Source organism: Gallus gallus, chromosome 5, assembly GCF_016699485.2.
Source record: "Gallus gallus isolate bGalGal1 chromosome 5, bGalGal1.mat.broiler.GRCg7b, whole genome shotgun sequence".
Lineage (NCBI taxonomy): Eukaryota > Metazoa > Chordata > Aves > Galliformes > Phasianidae > Gallus > Gallus gallus.
The window spans coordinates 12250495-12276582 of NC_052536.1; the positions used below are offsets into that span (position 1 = coordinate 12250495).

Here is a 26088-nt window from a genome sequence, read left to right on the forward strand (position 1 = left end):
CAGCAGCTTTGGAGGTGGCTGAGGACAATGTGATGCATCGCTTCAGAAGAGGAGGAGGAAGTGTGGCTGCACTCCCCCCCGTGTAACTTGCTAGTTCCCAGTGCACCCAGTGCTGTGGGACTGTGTGGGATTTTGTGACTTTTATTTCTAGTTCAGTTGTTACTTACTGCCAGAGTTCTTCCAAGAAATCCAGACAAGGGGAGGTAAACGGTGATTAATTTAGACAACCTAAGTAGAGGACTCACGGTGTAATACAAGAAACTTAGCAGCTTTCTGATGTCCTTTTGTGAGTGAATTGTGTAGCTGGGTTGTTTAATGGAGCGTTTAAAAATTGTGTTGACAATAGCCTATGAATAATGTATGCAGGAACGATGAAATACCTTACTGTTAAGAAACTGCTGATATGCTGGGGAACTTTCCATCGGATGTGAGAATGGTTTTGAAAGCTCTGTCTTCTTGGGATGCCCTTTATTTATAGTCTTGCTGCTTCAGAGATTGCATTCCTTTTTAGATACCACATGTAAAGATGCCCTCCACTGCTTCTGCCTCTGTCTTCCAATTTCACTCGATTCCCTTTGCTTATGGCTGTAAAACCTGCTGAATTTTGATGAGTGTATGCTTTATTAACTGAGCACTGTAAGCGTGGAGCTATTTGCTCTATAGCCTCCGGCCATTTCAGGTGTCTGCACCAAAGCATGCTGTGCCGAAGGAAGATGGGCACTGTTTTTGTGTCACAACAAGGATGTTCCATGGTACAGGAAGCAGAAATAGGGCCAGGTGATTTGGAGAAAAAAAAAAAAATAGACCAGCAATTCTTTTTCAGGTTTCTGGAGCATGGAGCATGGGGTCCTTGCTTGAAATAAGCAACATGGATATTCTGTTTTTGATGGACTTTGCAGTGTGAACTCAGCTCTGATCCCTCTAAATTTTTCCCCGTGTCCTCTTTTCAGTGTATAAGGCCTTTGTGCCTTTTGGCCATGAGTAATGGTTGCTTGCTGTGATACTAAGCGACTAAATCTTGCTTGACTAAAGAAATGAGAAGGTTGAGAGTGAAGTCCTGCTTGGAGGGGTTCTCTGGAGTTTGCACTGCCTTAGTTGCAGACTTCCCTGGACCTAGCTCATCAACACTGTAGGTGCACCAGGCAGTCACTGTCTGTTCCTTTGCTCCTTGCTTTAGCCATCAGCCACAGGAGAAAATAAAATAGTAGCTTCGTTTCTCAGCTGAGGTTGTCCACACCTGCACTGAAATGCAGAAGTGCCACAGGAGGGACACTGAACGCAATATATATCTTACAGCTGTTCAGAATGGTCCCAGGTGAGTGTATGGTAAGAGCAGACCCAGCCTGCAGACTCTATAGCTCCCTATCCCATCTCTGCTGTGGCTTTGTTGTGAGTAGCCCAGTGCCCATGCTGCATTTTTCTGTCTGTACTTACGCAATAGACCCCTGAGTCAAAGCATTTCCTGCAGTATGGACAGTGTATTATTAGTGTGATGCTTGAACAAAACAACATGTGATTGATGCTGTTATGTTAGTCAGCTAAGGAAGTGATATCCTCACCTTGGAGGTTGATGTGATGGGTTTTGAAGTCACGTGGTGATAGCAAGCTCCAGGCGTGAGCCTACAGGGCGGGAGAGAGAATGGGCTAGAAGAGAGTTTGTATCCCCAGGGTGATCTGCAGCTGGCTAAACAAGAGGACCAACCTTGGAGGGGAGATTAGTACTTTTATTGGCTTGCTTGCTGCTGTGGTACTCCTGGGGCGTGCAAGATATTCTCAGCTACCGGAAAAGCTATGTATAAAAGGGGTTAGTCTAAACACTAGAGGTACAAAGACCACTAGTGGTGTTTGACTAAATGTTTTAAATAGAATTGATAAAAAGTATCTAAAATTCCCTCCATCTCCATTCTGGCAGCCAAGAAGTGTTTTCAGAAGAGGTTTACAAAGAGGTTACGTTGAAGAATGATTAAGTTCAAGCAGCCTTTTTCTGAGGTAGAAATGCTGCTAGCTGACTGTCTACAAGAAAGAAAAGCTTTCAGAATGGAGGAAATGGTTCTGTTTTGCAGGACAGTCCATTGATGCTTCTGATGGCCCTGTTAATTTTTCTTTTTTCAATGTTTGTTTCTTTAGGTGAAGAGTGAAGGCCCCAAACTGGTGCCCTTCTTTAAAGCGACTTGTGTCTATTTTGTCCTCTGGCTGCCAACTTCCAGTCCTTCCTGGTTCAGTGCCCTCATCAAATGTTTGCCCATCTTCTGCCTGTGGGTTTTCCTTCTGGCTCATGGAATTAACTTTTTAGTGGCACACCGGAGCGCCAGCCGCATCCTAGCAGGACTGATATTCTCAGCAGTGGGAGATGCCTTTCTCATCTGGCAGGAGCAGGGCTACTTCATTCATGGTGAGTACAGTGTGAGTCCTGAAGGGTTGCCGCAGTGCCCAGCTGTTACTCTGTTTATTTAGTAGTGAGTTGCTTGTCACATGTTTTATTTACTCATGTACAGCTTAAGTGCCTCGCAGTGTGGAGACAGTCATTCCTAGACTACGATCCATTGCAGTTAGAGGCGTCACATCATGGATGAGACTCTTAAGCTTCTCTTGAGGTGTCCTGAAGTCAGAAAGGTCATTAAGACAGGTTTGGTTCCTTGGCACGTGTTTGTAGTGTCTCATCTGGCTGGAGCTGGGAAAGTGGCATGGGCAGAATGTCCTGGGAAGAGGAGGAAACTCACAGCACAGCATCTCCCATGAAGCTGCAGGAAGTATCTACCTCCTGTCTCTCCTTGGGGAGATGTGTCAGTCCTTCTCTACAAGGATGCAGAAGTAAGGCACACGATGCAAAGGCCCTTAGTGGAGAGAAGGTAGAGAGGATCCTTAAGTTGCAGAAGATAAGCCCACAGCCAGGGGGAGGAGTTTAAATGGATGTCAGAAAGCAAATCGTCGGAAATCTTGTCCTACTTTCAGGTTCATCAGCATGAATCATGCAGCCTGTTGTAAAAACATGGGAGCTGGTTTTGCAAGGCACGTAAATTATGGGGAATCAAGGGCAAACCTTACCATGACACCCTGTCATCTCTACAGAAAGATCTACATCTCTCAGAGCAGAACAAGCTTATTTTATTTCACTGTTTTGCAGACTAGAACGTAATGGTTTAGATTAATGATTTAAAGCCACATTGAGGCTGCCTGCAGCAATGCTTGCCATGGCCTTAGACTGTCATAAGAAATCAGCAGCAGTTAAGTCCTTCACTTCACTGCATCGGTGGGGCTTGTGAAGTCAACTTCACCAGCAGAGGGATCTCATTTAACACCCACCGTTAGCTGGCTGCTGTGACTGTCCCACTGGAAAACGTGATGAGATGGGGGAACTTTTCTGACTTCTATGAAAGTCAAAGTCTTATTTTTTACTCCTTGTATGAAGTCTGTATTTAGTTCTATTCTGGAATTCCCACAAGCTCTGCTTTCTTTATGAGAGGAAAGTATGTGAAATGCTAGATATCAAAAGCCAAATGCTTTGAATCTGGTTTTAATCCTGCTTCCCAAGGGTTTATCCAAATCTCATTAAAAGTTCCTGTAAAAACTCCTAAGATTTTGCTGGGGTGTAGATTAGACCTTGGGGACTGGATCTGTTTGGCTGAACTTTTGGGCATGTTGTTGAGAAGCTCCGACTATCTCTTGGGTTGCCATCTACTCTGTGCTGAGTGTTGGCGTTCCCACTGACAGGCCTCCTCTTAACAGGAATGTGTGGCTCAGCACAAGTTACCCTGGCCCAGCTGCCCATGTTTCTGTTTCGCCTCCTGTCATTTCTTCTTGAGCTGTGGCTTGGAAAACATTCAAGACCTGATTCTCACCGTGACTGTTTTTGTACATGGACTGTGCATAAGTTCCCCATTCCCACGTAGTTGGGATATCTCTGAGTCACTTCTTTGATTTAATGATAGCGGAAGGTCAACCTGTCACAGCAATTCAGTGTTGAGTTCAAGTGTTTTAATCTGCAGATCAGCAGACCAGTTACCCCAGTTTGTGGGTTTCTTCTTGATTTAAAGAGAATGCTTGTTTAGTTCTCTTGGAGCATTTTGAGAATCTCAGCCTGGATCCTTGGCTTTCTCTTGTCTGCCTCAGTCTGTACTAATCTGAGCTACTGCCTTCTGTAGTGAAGTGTTAACATTTGCATTTCAGCTGTCAGCAAATAAAGTGCACCACCCCACTTATCCTGTCACCTTTCCTGCAGAACGTATTTTCTCCTAAACACAGCAAGCTGCTCTTGTTGACAACTGACAGCACTCAAACTTTTGACAGCATCCCTTGTGGGAATTTCAAATTTCAGGGGAATAAAAGGAATTACTAGAGAATAATGTACTTTCTCTTCAATTTCTATAGCTTTCAGGCAGAAAAAAAAGGTTGAGATCTGGGTTGAGTTGAATAGCTTTTGAGACAATGAGTTTATAAAAAGACATTTGTTCGTTATTTTACAGGGAGGTGAGAGCCTGAGAACCTACTCTTGGCACACTTCACTTTTCATTTTTGCTGTTTCGGTCTACTAATAGCAAGCTATTTTCTGACTAGTGTCTTTCTGCATGTGGAAGATACTTTACAGTATTAACACCCATGTCCTTTGTTAATGGGAGCACAGAAACAGTTATGCATTCAGTAAGGAAGATGGGGGCTAACAGAAAGGACTTACTGCCAGCCTGAGCAGAAACTCCAGGGCAGGGGAAGTGGGAAGGAAACCTGGGCTCCCTGATTCCATTTAACTGGCCCAGAATAAGGCAGAGAGAGGAAGGAAGCAGACAGATGTAAAAGCCTGATCTGCCTGGTGATTGAAGGGCTGAGCCAAAGGCTGAGAAATGCAAGAAAATTGCACCCTGCTCCCTGTACATCTCTCACAGGTTTCCCTGGTTCTTGGCTTTATCTGTGGGTGCTGAATGAGCAAACCTTAGAGCTGACTCTTGTGACCTCACCATATATCACAGAACTCCTGCCTTTCTGGGCTTCTGCTTGGCTGCTGCATCTTGTTCCCCACTCCTCTGTCTTGCTGCTGGCTGCCTACATGAAGGACGACTCATTCTTTAGTTCTCCATTCCAGCACTTTCCACACAGTACCACTGAAGGAGAAATCACTCCTCATAGCTAGGCTGAAGTAACCTTGCCCTCCTGACCACTCCATGGCTCTAACCTTTCCTGCATTATAAATGCTTCTCATCCTAAATCCCTTCTCTCTCAGTGCTGCACTCATGAAATCTGTGAAATATCAACTTCTTGTTGCCATTCTTTGAAATTCCTTCTGCTTCCCACTGTCCATTTCCTCCCCTTGCAGACTAAATCTCCACTAGCCCTCTCCCTCCTGCGGGTTCCCCTCTCATCCCATGATGGCTGAGTGGATGTTGATCCCAAAGGCTGGGAGATGCTTCTCCTTTTAGCTGCCTCAGGGAGTACTGGGATGAGGAGATGTCTGCCAGCAGCAGGATTTAGCAGTTACCCTTTGTACCACTGCACTGGGCTCAAAAACACAAACTGCACACACACAGTCCTGCTGGAGGACTTAGCTTCCCAGGTCAATTTCTCCATTTCTTACGTTAGAGCTGCATGAGAACTTTCAGCCACTGTAATTAACCCTGCCCAGGTAAAGTAGAACAGCCTTTAGCTGCACCAAACATGGGTTTGGGGCCTACTGTGAGCAAGTAGTAGTCAGCAGCTGTACCAAAACATGGTGACATTTTTTTGTCAAATGGGTTAGTGGCAAGTGATAAACACAAGGGCAGTACCTTCCATCCGGGATTTCTCAGGTGTGTTGCACTTCAAAGGGAAGCCAGCATTTTACTTTCACTGATTGATTCCAGCTAAGGCTCATGTGAATCTTGCAAATAGCCATAACTTTGTTGGCAGTTCATATTGATGTCGTTTCTGAAATACGTCAGCTGCTACTTCCAGCTTAGGTTTCTCCTAGCTATGAGCAGAAATGGAGTGAAAGCCACATGTAGTCCCTGAGTTCTTTTGGGTTTGGGGCTAACTATGGTTAGATTTGCTATCTAGATTCAGAAGGATCACTATCTTACCACATTTTGTTCTGATGTGACTATGATTCCAACATTCCTGTTCCACTCGACCTAGGAGTAAAATGGTTCAGATGGTAGATAATTAGAGGGGATTATCTTTGCTCTGCCTTACTCCCACCTTTCTGTCCAAAGCAGAGGAGGAATCATCTGAGAGACAGGCTTTGGTCTTTCTGCAGCAGCTTGGCTCACCCGGCCTCTTGGCAAAAAGGTGTGCATCACAACAGAGTTGTACTCAGCTGCAGCTGTAGAAGTACCCAGACTCTTTGTTAGGGCAGGAACCTGGTGCTAAAGTCGATCTCCCGTGCACACATTTTTATATTAAAATTGTCCCAAGTGCTCAGTATGGTGCCTGACTAAATCAAATGAGGGTTGTAACGCAACAAGAACATCTATACCTGGAGTAGCTTCTGTATGTTTCAAGTCCAATGTATCCATGTTTTCTTTTGCTACTGACTGCCAGTCACTGTCAATGCCTCTTTCCAGGTCTGCTGATGTTTGCCATCACACACATCCTGTACTCCTCAGCCTTTGGCATGAAGCCTTTGGACCTGAAAGCCGGCTTGATGATGGGCCTCATTTCCAGTTCCTGTTATGCCTTCCTGTACTCCTACCTCTCGGGCCCATTCACCTACCTGGTAGCTGTCTACATCGCCTTGATCGGCTTCATGGGCTGGCGAGCGGTCGCTGGCATGCAGCTGTGCAATGACCTCTGGACATGGACCAAGCTCTCGGCCTGCATTGGAGCAATGCTTTTCATGGTGTCGGATCTGACCATCGCAGTCAACAAGTTCTGCTTTCCTGTACCCTACTCGCGTGTTATCATCATGGCTACTTACTATGCAGCTCAGATGCTTATTGCACTGTCAGCTGTAGAGAGCAGAGATGAAGAGGACTTCAAAAAGAGGAGCTAGGTGGAGTGCCGACAGTCTGCGAACAATGTGGGTTATATCTCAGGTGCTGTAGCTGCATTCACCCCTGAGAGAGATCTCCATTTCTCTAGGCATATTGGTGATGTTGATTTTGCTTCTTTGAAGCATTACCTTTGGGGCTTTATTTTCAATGGCTTTCTCTGAATATTGCTTACTTCAGTGTGGAGTCCACGTCAGAAAGCTTAAAATTGTCCCTGCAGTAGCTACTCATTCAATTTTTCCACCTTGGAAGTTCTGTACTACTGCACTTTATTTGTTAATCTTGAAACTGATGCTGAATGTCTGGGAGTAGGAGACCCAATGGACAAGTTTGGCCATGCACTGTTCTAGGAGACTTGCTTTCAATAGTAGGCAGACAGGCACAGATCTCTGCTAAAGCCATACGTAAAATGAATTTAACCAGTGTTTAAGTTAGCCTGTTCTTGTGCATTACAAACTCAATACACAAACTGGAGCTATTTGAGCCTCTGCTGAAAGGAAGCCTGTAGCTATAGTGAAAACATCACATTCAGATGAGGACTGAGCTTTGGAGTCAACAGCAGCATGTTGGGCAGCCCCTAGCAAAACCTGGATGAGAGCCAAACACCGAGCAGAGAGCCCAGCATGAGGTGCACAGAGATGAAGTGCTGTGTGCTTTGATAGCTGCTGATCAAAGCTCTAGAGCAAGTCTATGGAGGCCTGTCAGCATTGCCATGTGCAGCAGAAATAGTAGCTTGGTGGGATTTTAGGGTCATCCAGGCAGGCAGGCCAGTGCATTCTTCTCTACTACATGTGTACAATTACACAGTGTCAGCAGCCACCAGTGACAGCATGGACGCACGAGGATCATTGGTTTCTGTAGCAGGAGTTAGAGGGTGTTACTAATGTGTGTCCTATTTGTGTCTAATACGGCAGATAGGAATCTAACATTTACACCTTTCTTTCTCAGAATTCTAACAAATAACATTCCATATACTCATGAAACTTTACTGTCCTGCTGCTTGCAGCACTTCTGAATGTGTGAGCATTTCCCACGTGTGATCTGGTTAGTCAGGGCCCTTATTTTGACTGTAGATTGTTGTGTTTTGCCAGCTGGTGGCTGATGTTCAGGTTTGTAGCACTTGTGTTTGGAAACCCCTTTTCAGCAGAGCATCCTGAAAAGCACAGTTCTCTGTGTTCAAAGTGCCTGCCGCTTCCTTCTTGAGCTCACATGGATGCAGTGAGAATGTGGGAAAGCCTGTTTAATTCTGACCCAAATTCTTTACTTGGTTTTTCTGCCCATCTGCTGAAGCAAGATTACTTCTGACTTCACTCTCTTAAAAAGATGAGAAAGAGGTTGCCCTGGTTTTTTTGTTGTTGTTGTTGTTTTTAATACCAGACTGATTTGTGATCGTATGTGTATTTTCTCCTCTTATTTAGGACATCTGACAGCAAGCTACATTTCCATTTGAATCTCACTCGAATGTGCTCTTTCCCTCTGTCCATCCTAAAGTTGTTACTATGGGCGGAGATGCTCTCCCACTTGTTGTAAAGACACAACCAGCTCATCCAGGTGCAAAGGAAGTTGCTAAGGGTTCCTGCAAATCTTCAACCTGTGGCCAAAAAGGGATGACCAAAATAGACTGCACGTGACCCAAATCCATGCAGGTCCTAATAAACCCGTGCATTCTTTTGTATGGCAGAGTGAACAGGAGGGGCAGCCTTCCAGATTGTCCTCATGGGTTGAAAACCACCGTGGTTGCCATACCTCACATGCCCAGACCATTCCAGGCAAAAGCCTGGCACTGAGTCCCTGGCACCGAGTCCCTGGCACCATCAGCAGAGCAGAGGAATTCCTCTTTCCAGGGAGGGCAGCTGGGGTCAGGGGCCAGCTGAGGAAACATCCTTAGCTTTTCCGTTGGTGCTGAGAGGTGTTAAGTGACTCTCCTGTTCCTCTCCAGCCTTCTGTGTTGGGACTGGGCGTAGAACAGGCATTGCCTGCCCACAGTTGGTGCATCAGCGCCAATGCAACCAGTATTACAAAAATCTAGGTTAACCATCCTGACCCCATGGAATCATCTACTGCTTTTCAGAGAGATCAGAAAGGTCAGCTGCGTTGTTGAGAGGGAAAGCATTGTAAATAGCACAGTCCGGTTTAATCTCTTCCCTTTAATGCTGTTGTGTAATACTGTCAGTATTCATTCACCAGTGCGCTGGGGTCTGCCTGGAGTAAACTGCTAAGGGAATTTAGAGCCATAAAACATCTTCATTCATCAGCATTGCTTATCTCCTGGCCGCAGCTTGAACCCTGCAGTGTAGCTCTTTGCAGATGTCAGCTGCTGTTACTAAGCTTAACTGTTTGCAAATCTCTTTCTGCAAAGGACTGACCCAGCTAAGAGGAAATGTGAGCATTTGGGGTGAACCCCACCATTCTCCCAGCACATAAGAGCATGTTTCAGTCTGGGTCAGCTCAGTACGCTCAATCTTTATTCTGGCAGTTCTTCAGAGAAACTCCCTGTGCCCTGAGCTACCCAGGTGACCTCAAGAGGTCTCTTCCAACCTCAGCCATTTTGTGATTCTCTGATTTAAAATTAGAATTTCAATCCGAACCATTATATCTTTCTTTCCCTTTAGAAATGAGCAATCCTCAGTTTACTGAAGACAGCCGATTTGCATTTCTGCCTGCTTTTTCTTCTTGGCTTTCTTTGCCATCCTCCACTTTCAGGCACTGTACGCTTGCAAAAAAGGATCTTTTAAGTTTAAGTCGGAGACCTGCTCTCTCTTCTCCTCTGGCTGTCAGAAGTGCAGTTTCTGCATACAGAGGTCTGTGGGTGGCTTTAATTAGGACAGCAGAAACACGTGTCACCCAAGTGGGCCGTCGTCCCTTTACCGTCAGCTGCTGGCTGGGATGCAGCCAGTGAAGCAACAGCATTGGCTTGCCCAGGAACGTGAGGCAGAGCCCCCATCTTACAAAGTCCAGATGAGTCCTGCCTGGCTCAGTGGTTTGCCAGCAAAGGCTCTTAATCTCCAAAATCTCCCTCCTGCTTTGCATTCTCTACTTTTCCTCCTTATTACCTGAATGAGACCATTTTCCTGGAGGGTGTCCTTCCTGCTAGGAAGGGACCAGCTGATGAGGACACTTATTTGACAGTTTTCAGAGTTTCAGAAACCCTGAGAAACACTAAGCAGTTGCTTGCATTCTGCTAAATACCTTTTCTTGGGATTAAAACTCTTCTCTCAACCCAAGCAAAGGCAGTCTTCAATATGAAAGGGAGCAAAAAAAAAAAAAAGTGGGAAGCATGTGATCGTCTATGACACTGCCAGCCATTTGTATATCTTCTTCTTGTCTCTTTGCATTGTAAAACTGTATTGAGCCATTCTTCTTGTCAGGAGTGCAGTGTTTGAGGAACACCCACTCTTCAGCCCAGGAACACTACAGAGGAAATGAAGCACCCCAGTGGTGCAGCATGCCTGGTGGCACCGATACTATCAGCTCCAGGGCTTGTTTCTCTATTTAGTGATTCTTCCAAGCTTTCTTGTGCCATAGTTTGATACCAACACCTGTAAGTTTTCATCTTGCTGCTATGCTAATGATGGGAGCTGGCCAGGAAGAAGCAGATCAATGCAAACAGCAAGCGCAAAGCTTAGTGGCAGGTGCCTTGTTCTCGCTGCTTGGGTTCTGTACACGTGGACTCTTTTACTCAACAGCAGCATAATCATGTTCCTCCCAGGTACTTCTCCTGCCTTTTATCCATGCTTGCTCCTTTTGTGGCCTTGGGTAAGTCACAGTTTTTTTTTGCAGCCAGATCCTCATCTGATGTAAGTAGGCATGAGCGTAGGAGGGCCAGTGCTCTACCAGGTTATAACAGCCAGGACCAGGACCTGTGTGTCTGTTCTCATCCCATTTTGAAAATTGTGGTATTAGCACTTACCTACCTCACAAAGATGCTGTAAGGATTAATGCTTATACAGCACTCAGAAGATGTAAAGTGCTATATGTCTCAAATATTAATGTACTGTAGTGATAAGAATACTTCTAGGCATCTGCAGAAGCATGGAATGCGTTACTGCATTTTTGATTTGCATTAGACTGAAAGCAAAGGAAACATATTTATTCATGTGGTCTAACAGGATAGGCTGAGCTACACTTGAACCTCTGTGGAGGTTTTAGCTTAAAAGCCTGAACTCTAATCTCTGTTTGGCAAACAGTTTTTAGTTTATCTAAAAGCCTCAACCAAATTCTTAGATGTGAACTGTGCATCTGAATCTTGCAGTCTAGTCTCATCCTTATCTGCTAGCTAGAATGAATCTAATCCAGCCAAAACACAGTGCTCTTACAGTCTGCGATGGCTGTTGAAAAGACTGGAACAGAAAATGAAGTCATTCTATTCAACATTCATCCTGCAGAAGGTCAGCTAGGTTTCAGGAGACAGCTTAAAAAGGGATGTTTAATTCTGTGATTCTAAGTTTACTGGCTTTAATATCAGCGGAGAAGGAAGGCCTTGATAGAATCAATAAGGTCGACACATCCTTCTTGAATTATTTCCTTTTAACCTGAAACAAAGTAGTAGCAGGTTCTATACTGAAGGAAGTACTTGCACCATCAATCCAATCAGAACAAAAATATATCTAGAAATAGAGCTCTAAACCATCACCATGTACTCAATGACTATAAAAATGCCACAGTTCACTGGATTCAGATCTAGACTGCAGCTAGAAATGACTTGGTTCTGGTAGCACTAGCTGCTGTATAATGCAAATGGAAGTGAGAAGTTACCAAGAAATGTGAACTGTGTACATGTGAAATGGACCATAATTTTGAAGCAGCTGCAGTAAAATCTTATCTTAATATGAACTCAGAAGCAAACACAATGCAAATTTTCATTGTTTCTTTACAATGTATGATGGATTTTAGTTTTCTTAGTTTGGAGGAAATTTTCTTAATGTTATTTTATTTTTGCTCTTATTGTAAAAAATAAAAATATATGACTCTAGATAGATCACAAATTAAAAAAGGTGGCCAGTTGGCAGGAATGCCAAAATTTCTGTGGCTCGTACTGTTTTTTTGTGGTGACACTATGCTGCTGTAGGATGAGCTACTGGAGTGGTATGAAGCTCAAAAGGAAGGCTGAAGCACAAGGCCTGCCCACAGTCAGTCTCATGCCAGAGGGATGCAGGGACCAAGCTGCCAAGATTGCAGTGGGAGCAACGACTGGTCCCATTTGGGGACAGACAACATCAGGAAACAGAAGAACTCTTTTCCCAACAGCCAAAAATCAGGAAATCAAATCCAGCCCATTGCATGAGAGCAACAAGTCTGTACGAACACATGGACTTAGACATCACTCTTGTAGGCTTCTGCTAGATCAAACCTCGTACCCCATTCAGCAGGGACATCTTGCTCCAGGCCTAGTGCGTGGGCAGGGCCAGGCCAGCGGGAACTATTGAAAAAGAATAAATTTGAAAGCAAAGAAACCAACCCAATCAACCAACAACAACACAACAAACCAACCAAAAACCAAAACAAGAGCACAGATGCCACTGGGTAAGCAGTAGTTCTGCCTTACTGAGATCACAGGAGTCTGTCCTGAATACTAAGTCCATGTCTTGTACCATGTAAGCCTCTCACTCCGGCCCCTCTCCCACGCGTTCCAGACAGAGTGTGCCGAAAGATGTGACTGAAGCAGCTGCTCTCCCCAAGGAGTCAGTATTTTGCCATGTGTGAAAGTCTCCAGCACTTACTTCCTTTACCATGATTGTAAAGGTCACCACAGGCAGTACGGCTACTTGATCTGGGATCTTTTCTTAACATATTTTTATGCTGATTTTACTGTTTTAATTCTGTTTGGAATGTATTTTTTTTTCTCATTTCTTCTGTGTGTAACAACAATTAAAAATATTAATTTACTGGGTACATTTATTGTGCAGATGTAACATCTCTTTGCTCTTTTTCTGTTTCTGTGACAGCAGCCTACTGAAGCTCTGTAGCAGGCAGTGCTGTGCCACTTATGTCCCTTGGTGGTGTAGCTCTGCCCCGAAGCTACACAGAGCTGCACTGAAGCAGAAAGGCGCTGTCGCAGCCAGATGTAGTATTTCCATCTGGAGAACCCCTGAAACACGCCCACAGGCACCCCACAGAGCACATCCAGCACAAATGAACTAGGCACCACTGTGCTGATGGCAACTGGCTAGTGTTACAACACACCCCAAGCGTCCCGGGGTGCAGAGCCCTGAAGGACACTGGCTCCTTGCTGCAACATCCAGTCCCATTTACAATGGTCATTTGTCCACACTTCCAGGGAGAAGGCAGCTTGCTGCAAATGATTATCTGAGAAGGTTGCTCACCGAGGTTACCCAGAAGTCCCACACAAATGGCCAATTCTCTTTTTTCTGCTCTCCTAACCAAAAATTTCCAGGGGACAAATAGGTTAGCATGGACATCTTTTTCTGATTGAGGATCTGATGCCAGTTTCCACAGCTGTGTTTGATGCAGCGGCACGGATATTTGGTTTCATTAATCCTGAACCAGGCCATCTGTCACCAGTGGAACAGGTTTCAAGGATCTATAGCGTAGAAATGCAGAGCAAGCGCTCCCAGTCCATTAAATGAATCTGCTCGCAGGCTTCACGTAGATCCTTCCACTCTCCCCTTTTGAGTGCAGTGATCTCTGATGTGAGGATGAATCAGTACTAGGCAGAACCACCACCAAGTTTCAAAGCAGCCCAAAGGAATAACTGCGAGGGAAATCAGCTGTTCCTTTCCTACTTCGTTGTCTCTTACAATTCATTTCAAAAACTGAGAAGCTCCATGGGAGGAGCATCCTGTACCCACACACTAAGGGTGTGCGTGGACTAAGCCTGTGTGTGGCTGGCCACGTTATACTTTTATACCAGAAAAGCTCCAGGAAAAAATCACTCCAAACTAAAAGAACCAACAATAATATATATATATATAAATTTATCTGAATATGTCAATCCTTCAGTGGTTCAGACATGTTCTAATGCCTTAGTCTTACCCACCAGCAGTGTGGTTACTGGACCATTCTAGATCTTGGGTTTGCTTTATACAACCAGCTCTTTCACATGGTGACTCCCTCATTTGCAAAGCTGCAGACTGTATTTACTTTTTTGGAATTGCAAGGTTTTAAGTACTTCAGATTTATGGCTTATGGTTTGTTTATACACAGCCTGACATAACGAAGCTTACATCATCACAGAGGTCCTGCTGAGCTATCTGGGGACATGGAAAATAAGGAGACAGAATCCAGCTCTCCTCAACTCAGAAGCAAAATTCTCATTGACCAGTGAAGCAAGCTGATAAGTAGAAGGGAAAACAGCAGTATTCGGCACCTTTTATTACTGTTAAGATATGTTAGCAGATATGTATTAGAAATGTAATCTTTAGTGTGTTGCCTGAAACCACTTTAGAGGAAGGAAATACGGAAACATCGGAATTGGCCCTGTTGCAGCCCCACTCTCTACTAGTTAGTTTAACTGACCATTACAGAAGCCAAGCACACTTGCATTTTGATCCACACAAGCAAAAACAAACCATGCAGCCAAGCAGTGCTGTTCTGCATGTTGGACCAAACAAAGCAGGTTCTACCAATTACGTCCTGTGTTGAGACTTCTGCAAACTGTCTGTCACTGTGTCCAAGAGGGTTCTATCACGTTTTTCTTAAGAAAAGCGAAAGTGAGAAGTGCTGCAATCACTGCAGCCAGCCCTGTGTTTGGAGTGGAAGTCTCACAAAGCACTAGCTACGTGGCTTCATAAAGCTGTTTAAAAGCTTTCCTAAATAACTGGTAGCAACTCCAAAAACAACTGATTAGAGCTTTCATAGGCAGCGATACTTCAAGTCCTGGGAAATCTCATTTTCATTCTCATTTCTCTTTGTTCAATTCAACACTGTTGTGAAAAAGTCACTTTGTCTAACAGGCATTGTGACCTTAGCGCTGTGCCACAGAAAACGAGATTCACCCTTTCAGAGCTGTAAGATGCTGCTGCTCTGTGTCACAGAGGTGAAGCAATGCACTGTTCTTGGAAATACTGTGAAAAAGGCTAAAACTGAAAATATGACTAAGCAGAAGAACGCAAGTTCCGTAAAGAAGAGAGATGGAAAAGTCTACATAAGAGAGGAGACAAATGGAGGTTTAGCTCCCGTGGAATCAGCAGAGAAATCAGCAGCAGAGATTCCAGCACAGGTGTTTGGAACCCATTTGCGCATCTCTTACATCATTCCTTACTGCCTTCCCTTTTGGGCCACCTGTCACTATGTAAGGACCATTGAAACACCTAAAAATGTCCTCATGGTCTGAAGGAGCTCCCAGTCTAACAGAGTCCTTTCACAGCTAGAGCACCCACAGCAGGTATTGCTGTCCTGCAGCCGACGGCAGCCAGCCCCAGGCAATAACCACCACTCATCCAGAATGAAAATCAGTAAGAGTATAGTTCTGCAGTTCTAAAATAACCCTGCAATTAAGTTAAATTCTAAGTGACATCCTCATCTTCTGAAGATAGTTTTTCAGTCCATTATTTCTTATTCTGACATCTGCTCTCCCCAGCACACTCAGCTGCAAAAGCCCCTAGCAGGTCAGAGACTCTCCCAGGTAAGTCATGGAGGACAAGGAGGAGTCTCAGGAGGCCCTGGAAATAAGATATTACAGCATCTGATATATCAGCTCCCCTCCCCCCCCCCCCACCCAAGGGGCCATTAAAAAATCCAAATATAAATTAGCACCTCACCCACACAGTGCTTTTGCAAGCCTTGCTCCTTAGCTACCTCTGCTTACAAGCAGGTTGCTTTGCACAGCTTTGAAGAGGCGTGTTCCTATTGTAACAGTTCTTACCACAACAGGGTTTGCATGGGAAGGCAGTAGGTTTGTCCTTTCCGGTAATCAGATCTCCAAAGGTATAGAAAGCTGTTCTGCCCCTCCAGTCTGCCTGTCTTTCCTTGGCACCGGTGAACAGCACTGCCAAAGTTCTCCTTGCATCAGCTTGGCTGATAATGATGCCAGGCCAGGGAGAGATTTCACTGCTTTTGGGAACTAAGAAACTCCTCCAGCTGTTGGATGTGGCTTGAAGCTGTGGCTTCAGGGAGGAGTGCATCAGTGAACCTGGGAAGCATAAGACCCAGTAATATCAGAGCATCCTAAAAAAGAGCAAAGAACTGCTTTGGTGTTTTAGGTGTGTAGCGGCCGGCTTCAGTGAAAGAAGTATCGTATCTATCCTATGCAAAGAGACAAATGAGTTCTTGAAAATCAGAGCAGGAAACACGGCATGCACACATCCTTTCCCTCCACTGACCCACATCGAGCTACTTCCCCACCAGCAGAGAGACTGACTCCTCCAGAGTGGGGCCTCAGCAGTTGCCAGCAGGCAGTCCAGAAGCAGTGATCACAGACAAAAATAACCCTAAAAGATCTTTCCAAATATATACCTCGTCATTATTAGTGCTGTATCAATTTCATTTCAAGCTGTGTCTGGCAGTGCCTCTCTCTTATTCCCTGTAAAGAATAACAACAGGTCCAGAGGCACAGTGCCTTTTCTCTAGAAAGGAAAGTGGGGGAAAGAGTTTCACGTCAGACAAAAGGATGGAGATTTCTTGCTCTCCAATGTTTAACCTTGATCCCCGGTTAATCATAAGTAGAGTGAGCATAATAGGGAATACTGAAACTCAGAGGACACAGCAGTTTCCAGGCATGGCTGTACTAAGACCAGTCTACAAGCTGCAAGTTTAAGCATCATGACACAGGGAAACTATGTGTGGCTTGTGCATTACTATTAGCAAAACATCACCCTACACACCTGTAAATGTTTAGTTGAATGCAACCTGTCTGAGATTCTCTCACTGAGTGGGAATTTCTGGCATGGAGAAAAGCAGGGAAGGAAAGAGAGGATATCAGTGTCTGATTTTTTTAATTTTTATTTAACTAACTTTTTGCCTCTTGGAAATGTTTACTAGTAAACTATTGGCAAATATTGGCAAATTCCTGGCATTTCACAGAGGAAGAGAAGATTTAACCAGTGCAGTCTTTAGTATTTGTGAAAAAAGCAAAAAGCTCTTGTTAGAGTTTGGACTACTTGGAAATGGGTAGAGTAGGCCTGCTTAGGGACTGAGAAAAGCCATATTTGCTTTTGAGTCACCTGGGGGTATTTACAAGACTGCTAGCCCAAATATGCCATTTTAAGGGATCTAATACTGTTTTCAAAGAACTGAAGGCAAATCTTAATGATTTCAAAGGAAGATGATGCCAGAGAAAGGCTGCTTTTTGGATCCGAAGATAAGTTCTTAGAAATCCTGGTCCTTGGACCTTTATCTGCAGAACTGGGCAATTGCTTCCTTTACGGGCAGGCACAAGAGCCAAAATGATTCAGAGAAGTGTGATCCACACTACCAGTCACAGTAAGAACATTTGCCTTGAAAAATTGCAGGGTATAAACTATACTCGGATACATAAAATCTACTGCTAGTTACACAATCTGAAGCATAGCAGCTGCAGATCTGACTTACTTATGGTCATCTGTAGGTTGTTGGGATCGTAAGCAGGCAGATGCCACTTGTTGCTACAGCTAAACCACAACTTGAACTTGCATGTGATACTAACATTACCCTTGTATGGGGACACTCCTGGGTGGGGGTTCTTAGTGAAAGCATAGTTCATGATGCAGTCATTGCTGTGACTCACGCTATGGTTTGTTGGTGAGGTGCACAATGCTAGTCCTTGCTGGGACACTCCATCTTGAGGTCACAACACTGTGCCAAGGAAATAGAGATGCTGTGGGCTGCTTTATATCACACTCTCTGTTGCACACAGATATGCAAACATATACACACATATAGCCAGAACCATCAGGAAAGGGAGTCTTCTTCTGCATAAGTACAAATCCAAAGAGCTTAGGTATGACAGTTCATGCCCTGGGCCTTCTTTCCCCACTCAGAGAGGAAGAAATGAACAATACGCTGCATTACCCTCAGCATCGGACCAATGTACCTATTCCTCATGTAAACAAATACAAAATGAAAAACAAGAGAAGGAAGACTCAGAAACCTCAGTCTCCCATTTACCCAATACACAATTGTAGGCAAGCAATTAATTTTTGTGTTTCTCAGCCCATAAATAAGGTATCAGGTTTTTGCTCCATGGGAATATACTGATGCTTTCTCGTGTTAATGCCATTAAGTTGTAAAGTGCTTTGGGATATTTGGCTCCCACGGTGCTTTAGAAATGCATGATTAAATTACACCCAATTATAAACCAAACCAGGTGATCTTGGAAAAGAAGGGATACTTCTCTGAGGCATTAATAGTCAACAGAATGCTCTAGAGGAATCATGGGGAACTGAATATGCAATTTAATTTCCAGTGTCCATTGTAAATCTTCTATTTTCAGCATATCTAAACACATTTTCTGAAGTCTTTATTATCTGCTTTTGCATTAGAATGAGGTCCCATCAGGTAAGCTCCCTGGATCCTAAATACAGCACTGTAGGGCAAAATTCTCCCAGTAGATGCCATTCTTGGGAAACAACTCTATTTCTTTCCTTATTCCTCAGAGCTTTTCTACCATGTTTCAAGCTTTTGTAAATAAACCCAATGGCTTACCATTAATAATGAAGAATAGGAAATCAGTTCACATCTGCTTGTGTCCTGTTGTCCTGCCTGAAGACAAGCAGGTTGTTACCAAGGGAATATACCCTAAGACACAGCCTCCATTTACCACCGTTTATGCTTGTTTACATACATAGAAGTTACTTGTTTTCAGGCCTAGAACAAGACCCAGGCCTACAGCACTTCTGCACAAGAAAATGACTACAACCACCAAACTAGGTATGTTACTTCTCAGGAGCACATATAACAGAAGAAACATACCTATGGTTTAGTTACACGGATCAAGAGAGGCTGATCATTAAATAAAAATAAGCAATCTGACACCTGATTACTTATTTTAGTGCATTACTTATTCTGTTACTTTAATGTAATTCCCATTGCTCTTGATAGAATTAGAAGACTAGTAGAAACATGTGGATAGCTTCTGAAGAAATATATGCATAGCCTTGTAATATATATTTATATATAGTTTCCTTGTTTTATATTTCTGTTTTAATAATAAAATATATGTAGTAATAGGCCAGACTGAAAAATTGGACTTGGACCTCACAAATCCAAGTAACGATGTTCTGCTTTCCCCCAGTCCAGGCAGAAAGATCATTTATTGTTTTGATTTTGTGAACTGGGGCCTCTTCAGTTTTGTCTGGGATTACTGCTAATGAGACATCCTTATTACTGATAAGGCCTGAGCAGAGAACAGCTGAATGAAGGAAAACACATTTACCTGACGCAGTACCCATGAGTTTGCTAAAAGCACACCTAATGTACTTCCAGGCACTTCTATTGTTTCTTGCCCAACAAGACTGTCATGCAATCTCCTAAACATGACAGATTGGTTTTTCTGAATGAGCCCTTCTCATTTAGGAAACAAATCCCAGTTGGACGGGAAATAGGCTACAGGACAATGACTTGTAAAGCCAGCAGTTGGTTTCATCAAGACATGATGGACTATCAGCCTCAGACAGGCTCTACTATCTTAAATTTTAATCAACATCTGTAGACCCTACTACATAATGTCCTACACGTGCATATTGTTGAAGGAAGTTTGGAGCTGAGAAAATTGCTGTCAAGTGGATGGAAGAGCAAAAAAGGAATTCCTGTGCTCATTGCCTAGGTGGGGAGCTGAGGTGCAGAACACATTAGTGATATGCTCAAAGCCAAAGAGGAAGCTTGACCTTAGTCTGCAGTCTTGTGTACAAAAGCATCCTTTTTCCACAGCACTAACATGAATTTCTGTGCTTACTTTTATCTTTCGAGATGTACCATGGTTCCTTTGAATCCTAAGGGTCAATGTCCCCAGTGTCATTGCTGGCAATGACTCAGAACAATTATTTCCTCCCTGGAAGCAGGCCTATGACGGCATACTTGTTACTGCAGATTTTTCTGTGGCTGTGTGAACTATGTGGCAGTACTGATATCATGTTTCAGGATATCATAACATGTCTGCTAGTTCTCTTCTTCATCTTGGCTGTAATTCTATTTTAGTGTCACAGTTTCTGGGACTTTCTCAAGCCAGCTGAGATTAGTGGTTGATCAGAGGAAATCTAAGAATTAATTTGCATATTTAAGTATTGATTTCTCCTGTTTGGAACCCTCCCTTTGTTCTTTTCTGGGACAAAATTTTTTCACTTCAGCTCCTCCCTTCCAGAGTCCTTGTGTGTTTAGTTAAAGTACTTTCTCCTTGATTTCTTCTATCTTGAAGAACCTGATCAGCAGTTTGTCATATGTAATTCCTTTCTGATGAAAAAAATACAGCTGCTAATTTTAAAAAGCACTCTGAAGAGACGATGTACAAAATACAACGCAGAGATCCCTAGCTCCCCCACCCCCAGCAGATCATTACAGTAATGAAAATTTCTCTAAGGAGCAAGCTAGTTCGTATGGACAAAGACGTATGAATGCACCGTGCTGTTCCAGCACAAACCACCATGTGGCTCTTCAGCCTCACAGTCAGGTCAAACCTATGAGAGGATAGAAGAAAAACAAGACAGAAAGAGAAATTAAATGATTAAAATAATGAGACTGCATTGGAAAAAGAAGTCATTCTTCAGTCTGTTGAGTCAAGCCTGAAGAAGTGAATGATGGAGACTGGAGGAAGAAACTTTCTACAACTAGGGTTGTAATTAGTTAAGAGGAACAATGCCAGCTATTTTCCTAATACCCGTACCACATGAAAAAAAAACAATAATGCCTCAACAATCAACAGCGTAGCGATGAGCCCGTTCACACCAATTTCAGGTGAGAAAGGTAGAACACAGGAACATTTAAGAATAGTTCATGTAAAAAGTGAATGAAAACAAAGAAAGAGGCAGCTCTAATGCCTTATTAGATGATGCTGATCCTCTTTGCCACAAACAATTTTCTATGCCTGCTTCTAGTATGACTTCTATTTTTCGTTACCGTACTGCACATTGCCATTCTATACCAGAGAAGTTTATCTGAAGCCTGCATTCCCTCCAGGATTTTTTGGTGTTTCTCTGTTTGGAGGTACGGTATCAAAGCACAGATTGGTTATGTAGTTCCAAAGTGGAGACAGAGTAGAAACAACCATATTTATTATTGGTCACTGTGTCATCTTCTGAGATTTCTCTCAATCAAGCTTGAGCATCTGTCTACTCTGCAGAAATCAGTGTTATGTAACATGACTTACTGCTGCTTTGGGCAGTCATGCTTTGTCACCTGGGAGTATTTTACGCATAAAAAGTCTGAATTTCATAATTAATAATCAAGAACTCCTAAATCCTTAACAGTAATAATTTGAGTAATTTCCTACCTTGAGTAGTGAGCTGGCTAGGGATTTCTTAGCATGTCATAATACTTTAATTCTCAAGACTTAATTAGCGTCTTTGAAGCATGACCTCTGATAATACTATTCTAACTTTGGCACCTGATTGCTCATCTCATTCAAACCAGCCACCTGAAATAGCTGTAATTGTCTCAGTACCACTGTATTTAAAACAAGCATTTCAATTATGATAGTTTATTTGCTATAATACTTACCCACCTAACCCACACTCAGACTAGAGCATCCTTGATAGAAATCAGAGAATATTCCAACCATGACTTGTGTAATCAAATACTTGAGAGAGGTCAGTGGTGGAAGTAACAACTGTGATTACACCTAAGATCCCTGTTCAGGGAACAGCTCAGTACTAGCCAGAAGGATGGAAGAATCCTTTAATTTGACTAAAGAACTGCACAGCTTGTGCTGGCCTCCATTTTTTCCCAGCACCTCTGAAAATACAGCAAGAAGTAGAGCTCTGATACTAAACATTCCTTTGTGCAAGATAAATTTGATAACCCTTTAAAAATTATGTATGTTTAAGAAGAAGAAAGGACCAGTAAGAGATGGAAATTCCAGATGGATGGATACTGCAAGTCTTACCTGGAGGTGCTATTTCTAGAATTCCTTCCTGTACCTCCGTTGCTTTTCCCACACTGGCTTCACTCACAGCTTGGAAGGATATGTCTGTCCTGCAAGCCTCCTGCAGAGTTAAGTGGTACTAGAGATAGAGATCTTGGTGCACTTTGTCCATTCCTTGGTGTCCTCCACTTATATCCTCTAGTATGTATCTTGATGACACAGCTTCCTTGTTTGGTTCCTGGCAGGCTAAGGAGATGCTAGAACTGGAAAAATCCACCATGTAGAGAACCTTCAGGACTTCTGCAGGCTCTGTGACAGAAAGAGGACTGTGATATACTACTTTACTGGCAGGTCTATGTTTGCATATGTGAAGATAGAACTGTTCTTATTTCAAGATGTCAAATCTGCAAGGTTTTAGGATAAAAGGAACCTTGGCAAACACAGCAAATTCTGTCCACTGAGACAGTGCAGTTTCTAAAATGAACATATACTCATATACCCTGTTCTGAGGCAGGCCGTTTAAGTGTAATGTCCTCACAATGTTTGCAAAGGGCCCAACTAAATTCAGTCTGGAAAGGGCATCTTCTGTGAGCACTGATCACCACTCATTCTCCATAACTGCTTGGAAGAGGTATCTATGCATTAAAATTCTATGCATTGCTTCTGTCTCTTCCTAACTGACAGATGGGTGTGTGCAAACACGTTTCCTCTAAGCTGTCCTGTATGGTTTTGAGAACTGCATATCTATTCTTTTATAATAAATCCCTCTTATAGTCTTAAGTCAAGTGGTTTGGCACTATCTGGACTGCTTGGACAAATGAATTCCTTCACTGGCTTTCAAGATTCTGTTAATGTTCTTCAAATTTATGTGCCAAAGACTATAGTACTCAAATTAACAGTCAGTTTTGAAAATATAGATCTTGCTTTTTGGTCATTAGTCTACTTTGTAGTTCACTTACCTCATAGCTGTCTAGTTAGATCTCCATAATATATAAGAAGAATGAAAGATGGGATATTAAAAATTATCTGTATGTTTCTAAGCAAATGAATAGTCCAAATTCCTGTTTTCCTCTGACAATCTCAGACAAAAATGCATTAAGAAATAAGTATTAATACTATCCTCCTAGCCCAAGTCAACTAGTGCAGCATGCTGTGCCAACCTCAATGCTAATGGCTTTTACAGAATACTCTTATGAGCATAAAGGGTCATAAGGGATATGGTGCATACGGGTAGAACATATTCTCCTAGGCTTAATGCGGAATAATGTGAGTCTTCAAATAGGAGAAGAATCATGGCTTCGGGCTTTAAATTGTTAGTGCGTTGTCTTCTGATGTAAAGGAACCAGAATGCTTTCCCTTCTGAGTAAGTATTTAACCTCAAGGCTCTCTAAGCGTAGAATCGTCTTTCTTTTTTCTTTCTTTCCTTGCCTTTTTATTTATTTATTTATTGTTATATTAGCTTCTACATTTTGGGAGTTGTTTTTTTCCCCCTAAACTATGTGCATCAACAGAGGACCTTTCCTATATTGATTAAAAGATTCCAGTGATACTTAAAGCCATTTATGGTGGCCTCTAACAAACTTGTTTTTCAAGTGCTTTGGTTATACAATCAAATAGAGTAAGAATTCTATATAATAAAGTAGAATTTGCCCAGTTCAGCATCTCTGAATCACCACAATCCTTTAAAGTTTGTGATTTCAGTCACTCCAAAATTAGGCACAAACTTTCATACTACAAATCCAGTCTTAAAGGAGAAAAAGACCACAAACCCCACAACTTTTAAAAAAGGTGATGGGGAACTGATGAAAGCAGCATAGTGATGTTAGAAATTTCACAAAAAAATATTTTTTTACATATTAGGGCCCTTGGCAAACTACGTGAACATCAAGCGTTAAAGGTATCTCTACGTTAAAGCATCACTATCGTGTTGATCTGTTTGATTTCTGCATATACATGGCTGTTCCTGGTTAGAATTCCTTCTTATGTTCTTATCTGAATAGTTACATATTTTAAGTGAATCACACTTTCAGGCACTTGTAATTACACTTATAGACAGCAGTATTAAGGCTTTCATTAATTAAAATGCAAACACAATGCAATTCTTACAGAAAAAGTCAGGATGAAGTTTGCCACACTACTTCAGACTTCGGTCATAAATGCATAGATCTTGTCATAGCGTACAAGTTTAGAAAAATTGGACATTAAATAGTTAAAGATATATACCGGTGGGATCCTTTGCAACAAGTGGTTAAAGGTGCGCTGGGAAATCCAGGCCCTGCATGGTTGAACTCACACTGTATCATGCTGTATCCTTCAGTTACCTGGAAAGACAAATGTTGCAATCACACAACTCTAATCACCCCTAATAGTGACCCTACTTGGCCACCAATATTTTAAATTGCTATTGAAATGACATAAACCACAAGGTATTGTCAGTTCACAGACACCTGAAGAACATAAACTTAGGGGTTAAAAGAGCCCCTTAATTAAATCTAGACTTTACATCTCCAGTAGTCCACTTTCACATCTTACACTAAGGTCCAGAAGAAGGAAGCAGAATTCCTTTGAATGTAATATGAAGAGGCAACATAATTTGCCATTATAATGCTTTCCACTAGATTATGGTCTATATCTTGGCGTAATCATACTTTCTGGGGAAAAGTATCTTCATTATTTTGCCCCCACTGACTTTAGCAGGACTTCCCATTAAGTAAAAAATTCAGCAGAGTAGCCAAGCCTCTCACAGTCCAGCCTTCAAGCAAGGTTGAACCTCCATTCCATTTAAAAAAGCAAACATTTCAGTGAACTGAATAATCTGCTGTAAAAACCGCTTCCATCATTTATCATGAGTAATGCTGATATTTCAAAGGGGATATTTTTGGATCGTGTGATTGATTGTAACTTAATTAGCATGGAAGTGCAACATGTTGACTGAGACAGAGGAAAGAATCCAAGAGCTAAAATATTAGCAGAAAAGGAAAAGCAAAAGTCTTGCTAGTCAAATGCTGCTGCTGATAGGAACACTCCCATGTGTCATGCAAACCGTACTAAGCATTGATCATATGGTTGCTATCTGATGGATACAACACAGTCAGTCACTTGTTTAATTCATTTCTGGTCTAAGTCAGGGAAAGGCAATCAAACTTAGGTTGGGAGAAATACAAAACATGAGTGCTTGAAATTAGACAACCAAATCCATGGGTGTGACTTTCCGAGATGCTGAGTGTTCTGCTGTGTTACAGTCGTATGTGGGTATCCAGCTGTCTTTGAGGGCTGAAAAGCAGATCTCACTTTGAACAGCACGTCAAAATATATATCTTGCTAGATGCCATTTCCTTGATCAGTTAGTAGTACTCAGCTTTTTATTCAAAGCTTATTTTGCTTTTAATCTGGCTATATAAAACATACAAACAATCTTGATCTGACCTTGGACTAGATCTTTATTGCCTAGGACTCAAGGATCGCTACCTTCTTTTTCCTTCTTTCTATGACATAGCCTTGCACTGAGGAACGTCCATCCTGGGCTGAGGAGTTCCTGGTGATGGTGACAGCTTCTTTCCTGACATCTACCCCTCGAGACTGAGGCACCTGTTCAAGTGAATTCACACAGAGAAAAATAAGTTTAGCAACAGAATTCATGGATTTCAAATTGTGTATGTGCGCATATGTATACATAAATACCAATAGCAAGAAGTCAAGAAGGATAACTTGCATGTTTACTTGATTCATGGCTGTAATCTTCTTTAACAGCCTATTACTTTGCCAGCTACTTCCCTTTATCACTTCAAAGGTTGGAACATTTAAATGCCTGCATTTATTCCAAAAATGAGCTCTTTCTGCAGTATGCTACAGAGCTGCACAGAAACACTTCCCTTAATCCATAGGAAGTTTGGATAAAAATGGAAAATTGCAGCACTTCAGGTGAGAACTGATATATATTACTTCAGTTTGGAAATTTTACTTCTGAAATGCTTCAACAGGCCAGACACACTGTCTACACTATCTTCTGTGACACATTCTGATCCTGGGAAAAAGAGAGCTACAAATGGCAGGATGCACAGCTTCTCTGGGGATGCCATAAAGGAAAAACAAGCACAAGAGGTACCCAAACCGTAAGTCCCAGAACATAGTTCAGCAGTGTTTTCTAACTAACTTAGGTCTTGGCTGACATATTTTCTTTCTTGG

At 42.6% G+C, this 26088-nt stretch overlaps 1 protein-coding gene and 1 long non-coding RNA gene across 2 annotated transcripts in view; one reads left to right on the plus strand and one right to left on the minus strand.

Annotated features, from left to right (window-relative positions):
* The window catches only part of TMEM86A (transmembrane protein 86A), a 26481-nt gene extending 13636 nt beyond the window's left edge, over positions 1-12845 (plus strand). Inside the window, exons 2-3 of the mRNA XM_426403.8 lie at positions 2128-2392; positions 6528-12845. Of these exons, the coding sequence (XP_426403.4) occupies positions 2128-2392; positions 6528-6955 (693 nt within the window). The 3' untranslated portion in view covers positions 6956-12845. The remainder of the gene's footprint in view (positions 1-2127; positions 2393-6527) is intronic.
* LOC124418029 overlaps positions 9402-26088 on the minus strand; it is a 21362-nt gene continuing 4675 nt past the window's right edge. Inside the window, exons 2-5 of the long non-coding RNA XR_006939336.1 lie at positions 25372-25491; positions 24127-24224; positions 21925-22212; positions 9402-20500 (exon numbers count right to left, since the gene is read on the minus strand). This is a non-coding gene — a long non-coding RNA (uncharacterized LOC124418029). The remainder of the gene's footprint in view (positions 20501-21924; positions 22213-24126; positions 24225-25371; positions 25492-26088) is intronic.